Below are 9166 nucleotides of genomic sequence, written 5' to 3'. Positions count from 1 at the left end.
CCATCTCTGATCCTGTGGCGAGGATGATATAGAAACTAATACCTGTATCTATATTACAGACGGGTAAGCAGTCTTAAGAGGCATAAGTGACTGGCTCATGGGCACCTGCAGAACTCAGGCCCTTCTGTACTCAGAGCAGGGCCATGCCTCTACCCCAGGAAGACTACAGCTGATGGTCTTATTTCCTGATAAGTGGGGCCAAGAGAGTCTGATCAAGGTCTCCTTCTGGAAGGCAGAGCCCAGTGGCTCTTTGTTAATCATCTTCCTGCTTAGCTCTTCCTTGTTTTAACCATGCTTTGGAACCAGTGCAAAGGCCCTGGCTTTAGAGAAGAGTGGGAAGAAAGTCTACTTTTCAGGCCACAGACTCTTTCTTAGAGTGTCTGAGATTAGGTCAGAGTCAGGAATTCTGAACTCCAAACCTCCCTGAATCACCAGTATCTGGAGGAGTCCCTCATTTTGGGCCCAAATTTGCCCATATGGCACAAGGGGGGAATAGTGACTCTTTCCTATCTGTGATGTTGTGAGGAACCGTTAGCAAAGAAAAAAAAATATATGATACAACCTGAGAAATCTTCTGTGGTCAATGACCCAAAAAGCACATGAGGGGAAAGTCACTGCTGCAGGTGGCTGTTGGGTGCTTATAGCACCCAGGTATAGGGAGCCATATGCCAGCTGGCATGGGCTGCCACCCTTCTTTTGAGAGGGCTCTTCACACCTCTCTTGATTTGCCTTCCTTCAGGGAGGACTCATCATCCAGCTGGGGCATGATATAAAACAAAACAAAGGGTTTCACAATGATGGGGGATGATGCTTTGCTGGAGAGAGAGGAGTGGGCTAAGCAGAGGAATGGTTAGTACCAGGGCCATCTAGCTGATGTTATGTGGGTGCCAACCCCAGCAACACACCCTGACCGCAGCCCATCATCCCTAACCACTCCAGGACTCCAACTCTGTCTCTTTATTTCCCCAGCTCTTCCCAAAGAGTGTCCTCATGACCTCAGCAGTGCAGCACAGCTGAGAAGACAGGTTGACCCACAAATATGACTCCTGTATGTCCAACAGCCATTGGTTGACTCAGTCTGGTGGGGGCAGGTAGGGGCGGGGGTCTCCAGGGAATGGCTGGGCGGGCACCCGGTTATAGTGGGCCATGAGGAAGATGCCAGTAGTGCCGCAGATGAAGAGTGAGAGCATGGCCAGGAAGCAGACTCGGTCCAGCACGCGGCCCACCAGGAACCATTCCTCATTCCCCTGAGGGCAGGAGCAGGGAGGGAGGTGACTGTGGCACCCAGCCTGCCCTGGCTCCCTCTTCTGTCCTTGGGCCTCCATTCTCCATTTCTGGGGGTGCTTCCCATCTCCCTCCAGGCTCCAGCCTGTCTTCTTCCACGGTCCCTCTCCCTGAGGACCCTCCTCCCTGTTGCCAGCTCCACCTTTTCCACCCACTGCCCTCTCATGGACACCCCATTCGCCTTCCCCCATCTCATGCTCATGTACGCATGTACCCTGGACACCCCACCGGTCCGAGCCTGACCCGGCTTACGCTGTCAAAGTGAGTCTGCTGGTGCCGGGCGCGGGCAATGAGGTTGCAGGCGTCCACACAGGCCTGGATGGCAGGGGCGGCCTGTTTCAGGCTGCCACAGAACTCCTGGCTCTGTCCTGGCTCTAGGCCTTTCTCTGATGGGGAGAGAGTACAGCTACTCTCTGATGGAGTGTAGACAGTCAGATCACTCTCCAGTGGGGTGTATCAGAGAGTAAATGGAGGAGAAACAGGCAGAGAAGTTGGTCTTTCCTTTGAAACCCCAGCCCCTCTCTCCCCAGCTTGGATGCTTGTCCAACACTATCTGCTGCGCCCGGCTCCCCAACTGAAGTCCCTGGGCAGGAGTGTCCCCAGTGGCACCCTGGGCCTCACCTAGCTTCTCCAGTGCTGCCTTCATCAATCCATTGCGCTGTCGCTGCCGAAAGAGGAGTTCACTGCGTGGCAGGCAGAGAGCCACCTCCTCCCCAGTTGTGATGGACCACCCTGAGGAGGAGCCATTCTGGAGCCTGGGGCGGGTGTCCTGAATGGTGGGTGGAGCCAGTGGGCGAACATGCATCCGTAGCAGCTGTGGCAAGAGCCGCAGGAACACCTGCAAAGGGTGTTGCTCTGGGTGGCTCAGCTTGGACAGCCAGGCTGAGCTTTGGAGCTAAAGCTGGACGTTTGCAAGAAAGACTCATGCTGCTAGGTCTTAGAGGCAGCATATTAGGGTCAGTGGCCTAGCCCTGGGACAACTTGGCTGTTGTATCCTGAACATGGACACCGAGGCCTCAAACTTTCGTGCATATAAGAATCACCAAGGTGCTTGTTACAAACACAGATTCCTGCCCCTGTCCCCCATGCTTGCTCTTCTGGCTTAGAATGCCTGGGTGCCTAGGAATCTGTATGTGTAACAAGAGCCTCAGTCATCTGCTTCAGGTGGACACACAGATTCTGAATCAGACTGCTTCCTCCGTTTTCTGGCTGTGTGACCTTGGATAAGCTACTTAACTGCTCTGAGCCTTGGGTTTTCTCATCTATTAAATGAAAATGATACTAATATCCACTTTTTTTAAATTTTAATATATATTTTTTTTTAGTTTTCGGTGGACACAACATCTTTGTTCGCATGTGGTGCTGAGGATCAAACCCGGGCCGCACGCATGCCAGGCGAGCGAGCTACCGCTTGAGCCACATCCCCAGCCCCTAATATCCACTTAATAGGGGTTTTATAAAGATTAAATAAGCTCACATATGTAATCTCCCTCCCATCACCATCCATCCATCCATTTTAGCACGTGCTTGAAGGTACATAGAGGACAGGTTTGCTGCTGAATATGACCAGGACGGGCACAGAGGTAAGCGCATGTGAATGGCTGGACAGGAGCTTGCTGGGGTGGGCAGGGAGGGGCCTTACCTTTCGAACCCCTCGGGCCATAGAGTGTGTATGGGGGGACCGCAAGGATACGTTGAGCACCACCACAGCATTCACCACAATGAGGATGGTCACCACCATGAGGAAGGTCAGGTACCTGTCAGGAGCAGGTGGGCGGGGCTGGGTGGCCCTCAGGCACCCTGTGCACAGGTCCCCTGGCAGAGGGTGGTGGGGTGGAGGGATGGCAGGAGGGCCAAGCTGGGGTCTTGAGAAGGGAGGGGAAGGGTGGGCAGGAGACAGGACTGGCCTTACTTGCTAATGAGTGGCACTGCCTGCGAGGTCTCAGGTACCTTCTTGGCCACCAGGAAGAGGAAGACGGTCTGGGCCAGGAGCACATTGATGGCCACTGTGCACTTCTGGCCGCCCGCTGACCATGACGGAAAAGCCCTCTGAGCAGGTCTCCCCACCTCCTCCCTCCCTGCCCTCAGAGGAACCCCTCACCCCACATGGTTGGTGCTGCTCTGTGCCTGGGCAGGGCCTTCTTCCCTGGCCTCCCAGTGGTCCCCTAGGCTGGACAGGGGCATGCTCCCCTCCCATGGGTTCCAGGTACCCTTGGCAGGCAGGAAGTAGATAAGGATGGCCACAGAGGAGATGAGCACGCAGGGGGCGATGATGTTGATGACGTAGAAGAGGGGCTTGCGCTGGATGAGCAGGTAGAACACCACCTTCTGGTGGCCTGCCTCCTCGGCTGGCGCCTCTGCGTCCAGCAGCATCTTGGCTGGTCGGTGCTGGATGGCCCACTCCCCGTTCTCTACAGGTGGGCAAGCAGGCATGGGCACATCAAGGGACACCAGTGGGGTGGGAGAGTGGGTATTGATCCCCCTCCCTCCAAAATGGGAGTAATTATCACAGAAGAAGTCAGAAGTCATTGGATCTCTCAGGAACTTTCTTTGTGGGTTGCTCTGGTTTTCATCTGGAGCTCCACTGAAGGGCATAGCCTTGGTCTAGCCTTGACCCACTCAGCCACATCTGGTGGGGGCCCTGTGGGTGGAGTTACCTGTGAAGGCCTCGGGATCAATGAAGATCCACTCGATGGTCTGGCCACCTTCCTGACTCAGCTGCAGGTTGATCTCACTGGTGCTGTAGGTCTGAGACCTGGGGGCACAGAGGGTGAAAGGGTCAACCCCCAAAGTCCAGACCTGGCCATTTGAGAGCAACAGTGGGCGTTTGCTTCAAAAAGTTCATTTCTGCACTTCTGGGTTCTCCATAAAGCCCCGGTTGTGGGGTTGCTAGGAGTGTGGGGAGAATGGGCTTTTGGAGAGCCAGGATGTTTGAGTCAAAGGGCCAGAGGCTGCTGGTCCATGTGATTGTCCAACCAAAGTACCCAGGACCACTCCGGGTTTGTCCCTCTCGCTGCTGCCAGCAACTATAACATAGCAAATACATGTCCACCTGGAGAGGCCCTCTCAGGTCTGATTATTATTATTTTTTAAGATGTTGATAGATCTTTATTTTATTCATTTATTTATATGTGGTGCTGGGAATCGAACCCAGTGCCTCACACATGCTAGGCAGGTGCTCTACCACTGAGCCCCAGCCCCAGTCCCTCAGGTCTGATTATTGGAGGACCCTCCCTGCCAGATTTCCCTGAAAAAAGACCACTTGTCTAAAACACAGCAACACCTCACTCAGGCCTGCTCCCACTTTTATGGAGTCAGAACTGAGACCCAGAGACCCCCTGGCCTGGTTTCCCTCCTGGGACAGCCCTGCCTGGTGGGGGTACTGTGACCAGGCACGCAGGTCACCTTCTGCCCACCCCGCTCCTCCCTCCTGCCCCATCCCCAGACATTGATTTCCCTGCTTGGGGCACAGGCTGGGAAACCGAGGCCTTGAAGGAGGTGAGAGGTCTGGGCACCTTCCTACCTGAGATGAGCAGAGTCCTGGGAGCCAGGGATCCTGGCCCCTGCCCTCTAGGGGACTCCCCACCCCTGCCCAGGCACCTCTCAGAGCAGCTCCTGGAATCTCCCCCACCCCATCAGTGGCCTCACTGGAAGACGAGGGAGCAGTTCTGCCAGTCAAAAGGGAAGTAGGTGACGGAGATGGAGCAGGAAGAGCGGAAGATGGCCGGTGGCAGCCAGTAGATACAGCCATCAGGGGACACCAGCACATTGCAGTAGAGGGCCACCTCGAAGACGCCGTCCACACTGTGGGCACAGGCCAGTCCACTGCTGTGGGTTCAGACCTCAACAGCCCAAGCAGAGACCCCAGAGCCCAATCCAGCCCTTTGTCCCATGTGGATGGAGGCCAGAGGACACCAACACCCCAACCTGCCACACCTCTCACAGGTCCTCATCCTGAACCACTACTGACTCCAGCAACTTCCCCAACCCGGACAGACTCCCTCTGGGCCCGCCCTGATCTCTGCTTCTCTTCTTCCTGGGACAGCCAAAACACTTGTCCAATTATAGCATCTGACACTGTTACACTCTTATGATGAACCCTGTCACTGGCCCCAGGTTACAGGGAGGTGGCCCAGCAAGACAGAGTCAGGTGTAGGGTCGGGTCTGCTGGCCCTGGGGTCAGAGTCCATGTCAGCAGGGGGAGAGGGCTGCCCCAAGGCCTGCTCATGGGGTCCTTCCCCAGGCCCCTGCAGCAACCTGCTCTGCACGCTCTGCCCCCACCTCACCCCCCGTCTCTTTTTCTGTAATTTTCTTGTTCAGCTGGGCCTTGGCCTGGCATCCTTTGTCCCCCACCCCTGCCCATGTCCCCTGCTCACTTGTTCTCCAGCACGATATCCGGCCGCCACACCATGGTGGATGGTACCCTCAGCACCCACAGGCCTCCGTAGTTTTGTGGGTCCCAGCGCAGGCGATAGTCACACCACTGCTGCAGGGAGAAGGGTGGCTGGCAGGCCTTTGCTCTCGCCTGCACCGAGCCCAGGAATGGAAGAACAGCCCAGGAGGCAGGAGCAGCTTTAGGGGGCCAGGGGCCTTAGGGTAAGGACACTGGTAGACAGGAGGGCAGCAGGGGAGCCTCTTACCATCTCTATCCAGACATTGGTGGTGAGGGCCTCCTCTCGCTCGTTCTAGGGGTTCAGATGAAGGGCTAAGCACCTCATGCCTTGCCACCCCCCCCCCCCGTGCTACTCCCAGAGGCCATTGATGGAACCAGAGGCCCCAGGCCCTTGAGCAGTGCCCCACCAGGGGGTTTCCTTATCCCTGGCAGCCCCTCACCCCAGTGGGTCCTTCCTCCCTCTTCTCCCCAGCAGTCCCAGGGCCTGGTGACAGCCCCTCTTCCCTCCCTCAACTCACCAGGGAGATGAGGTTGGTGAGGGTGAGCTTCAGGCTGACATTGACGACATCAGAGTCCCGCTCTGCGGGCCGCAGGTGGGGGTCGTAGCTGTGCATCAGGTCAGCAAGCAGGCGCGCCTCCTGGTTCCAGCCCTGGGCCCCTGCAACAGACGGCAGGAACTTCAACAGCCCCCCCAGAGCCTCTGTGCCCTGAGGCTTGGGCCCCTGCTCTGGGCCCCCCAGACCCAGATTCCCCCATCTACCCATGTGGACAGCCAGCAGTGGCAGGAGGAACAGCAGCCCCTGGCCTCCATGCATGGTGCCTCGGCTCTCTCCAACGACAGGGATGGGACAGCAACTCCCCAAGTCCAGGGTGGAAGGAGGGAGGGAGGGAGGGAGGGAGGGAGAGATGGACGGGGTGTCATGTGACAGCCTGCACTCCCACCCGCTCCACCAGCTGTCTGACCACAGCATTGTCAGCTGTCCCAGGATGCACACAATGCTGGGCTCAGGTTACCTGGGCCCCCAGATGGGGAGGGGCTTTCTGTCCCAACAGAGATGAGCACCCCATCCCCACCCTCAAACACAGAGGACCCAACCCAACCCCATTTCCCAGGTGGGTTCAGGACAGACCAAGAAGAGATGGGTGTGGGAGAGAAGCAGGATCTGGGGAGAGGCAAGGTGGAGGCGGTGGGGCAGGCATGGTTTGTACACGAGGTTCTCGGTGATATGCTTGAGAACCCCAGATCTCTGCCACCAGCCTGACATCTTCGTGGGCCACTCCACTGCTCTGAGACACTGAGAGCAGATAGGGTGAAGTGCCCAGGAGAAAGACGCTTTGGCATAGTAGGCCATCCTCAGGTCCTCTGTGCCCTGAGACGGGGACACAGACCTGGCAAGTTGTGAAATTGGAGGGCCACGTTACCTATCTCGGGTCTCTTGGGACTAGGACAGCTTCTGAGCAGGGGCTCCTCAGTGGAGCTCAGCCCTTATTAAAACACCCAACAGGCTGTGCAGGCTCCTGTGGTGGCCAGCATAGCATGAGGCTGGGGAGACCCTGGGGTATGTCCCAGCGACTTGTAAGAACTCATGGTCCACTGAGGTGGCAGACAAAAATGGAGCTCATATTCCCCGAAGCCAGATGAGCGGACCCAGAGGGGAAAGAGGGTGAGAAACGAGCCCCACCTACTCTGTGGTTTGTGGCTGGGAAAGGGCAGGGCTGAGCCCGCAGCCTTGCTCCCGCCCCTGCCTGTGGCCACCTATTCCAAGCAGATGGGTCGGCATGTCTCAGCGTAAGGGCAAGAAGGAAAGTCCAGGAGCCCACAAGTGCCACCACACTTCAAGCTGCTCCTGGTATCTGGGGGACAGGGCAACAGAGGCCTTCAGGTGCCGGATGTTGCTGTGGCCCTTTAGTGTGCTGGCAATCCGGACGTGAGGCCCAACCTGGAGACCTGAGAGGCTGGCTCAGAACCCAGTGCCCAGGGCCTTGGGTCCCTGCTGTGCTGCCAGGTCCAGGGGATGAGGGATGGTGGTGACAGTACCGTCCTCCCAGCCACATTGGGCCTGACTTGCTTCGCCACCACGTTACCTATGGGCAGCCCTTCAGCTGTCCCTGTGGTCACAGCTGCTCCTGGCCCTCCAGTTTCTTCCCCTTTTTTCTTTCTTTCTTGTATGTGTGTCGGGAGGGGAGGGTGTTCTGGGGATTTAGCCCAGGGGCACGTTTCCACTGAGCTACATTCACAGACCTTCAAATTTTATTCTGAGATAGGGTCTCACTAAGTGGTGCAGCAGGCCTAGAACTCAGCCTCCTGCCTCAGCCTCCCGATGGACTTTGTTTTCACTGAGCATCTGTCTGTGAAACCCACTTCCCCTGGAGTCCAAAGCCAATGGCCCCTCCCACCTCTGAGACCTCTTGCCTCCCCATGTTGCCTCCCCAGGCCTCAGACTCAATTTCTCACCTCTTCTGCAGAGCAGTACCCCCACCCCTCTGCTCCCCTCCAAGCCCACCTTCGCAAAGACCATCAGCAACCTCTGTGGTCAGGAAGCAGTGCTGAGGTGCAGGAGCCAGGCAGATGCTGTCCCACTGTCCTTTTCCTTCCCCACAGTGTCTGGGAGGGACCGGCATGGAGACTGGATCTCACCCAGGTAGGATGGTGCTGCATCTACTGCTTTGTGCCCTCTCTGCTCTGGAGGAGAGGGCTGAGAAGGCCTTGGCTCTTAGGATGGTGAGTCCTCTGTGAGGGGAAGCCGCCAGGGGTTGGGAGACAGGGGGGCAGGGTCAGGTGTGAAGGGCAGGGTCCACTAGATCACCAGTGGGCATGCTCACTGCCCCTTATCCTTTCCCACCTCCTATTACAGAGGAGGGAAAACTGGAGTCTCCCCTTGGTCCCCCCAGGCAGGACTCCCCTGGACACCAAACCTGCCACTGCTCCCTGCACTCTTGTATAGTGGTGCAGTATTCACACATAACCCAGGTGGTCCTCCAGGGTGCTTTCATCATCCCTAGATTGCTCGTAACCCACCTCATACAGGATGAGTGATGTGCAAATATTTGTTACTCTGTATTGATTAAGGAGTGACAAGGAAAAAAGTCTGTGTGTACATAGTATAGACAGGATTTTTTGTCTCAAATATTTTCAGCCCCTGGCTGGTTGAATCCACAGATGCCACACCCATGGTGATGGTCATGGAGGGGTGCTGTCCTTATTTCCCAGGCTCCCTTGCAGAATAGTGGTAGCCACGTGATGTTTTGACCAGACCAACGGGATGCTGTGGCACTTCATGATGAACACTGCTTCATGATAAAAGGAGTCAGAAATGTCTGGCCGTTTCGCTGCCTAAACATAGATGTGAAGTGTGGAGCTGTGGCAGTCAGCTTGCATCTGAGGCAACAAGCACAAGGAACAGGGCCCATGTGCTATAGAGATGGGAGCCTGAGTCCCTGATAGCTTTGTTGGACTGCTGAGGCAATGCAGCCACCACTGCCCCTGGA

At 56.6% G+C, this 9166-nt stretch overlaps 1 protein-coding gene across 2 annotated transcripts; it reads right to left on the bottom strand.

The window, feature by feature from the left end:
• Positions 1–1073: 1073 nt before the first annotated feature.
• On the bottom strand, positions 1074–6492 carry Chrng (cholinergic receptor nicotinic gamma subunit). Of its 2 annotated transcripts, XM_026412765.2 has the most exons (12): positions 6438–6492; positions 6196–6335; positions 5925–5969; positions 5661–5770; positions 4933–5088; positions 3942–4039; positions 3495–3695; positions 3197–3311; positions 2927–3041; positions 1906–2122; positions 1537–1670; positions 1074–1247 (listed from the first exon to the last, which is right to left on the bottom strand). In XM_026412765.2, exons 1-12 carry the CDS (start codon positions 6490–6492, stop codon positions 1074–1076), a joined length of 1560 nt encoding a protein of 519 aa, XP_026268550.2. The 2 variants fall into 2 exon arrangements, with proteins under 2 accessions (XP_026268550.2, XP_026268551.2); XM_026412766.2 differs by lacking the exon at positions 4933–5088.
• Positions 6493–9166: the final 2674 nt, after the last annotated feature.

This window comes from Urocitellus parryii, chromosome 1, assembly GCF_045843805.1.
Source record: "Urocitellus parryii isolate mUroPar1 chromosome 1, mUroPar1.hap1, whole genome shotgun sequence".
Lineage (NCBI taxonomy): Eukaryota > Metazoa > Chordata > Mammalia > Rodentia > Sciuridae > Urocitellus > Urocitellus parryii.
Note: the sequence above shows the minus strand (reverse complement) of the source record. Positions and strands in the feature narration are given on the sequence as shown.

What these genes read in the sequence shown, in the direction of transcription:
- Chrng (XM_026412765.2), bottom strand. Translation starts at nt 6,492, where the DNA reads ATGCATGGAGGCCAGGGGCTGCTGTTCCTCCTGCCACTGCTGGCTGTC. An exon ending in ACTGCTGGCTGTCCACATGG is followed by an intron (nt 6,336 to 6,437) that starts GTAGATGGGGGA and finishes CGTCTGTTGCAG; the next exon opens with GGGCCCAGGGCTGGAACCAG. An exon ending in TGGCCCGAGGGGTTCGAAAG is followed by an intron (nt 2,123 to 2,926) that starts GTAAGGCCCCTC and finishes CACCCTTTGCAG; the next exon opens with GTGTTCCTGCGGCTCTTGCC.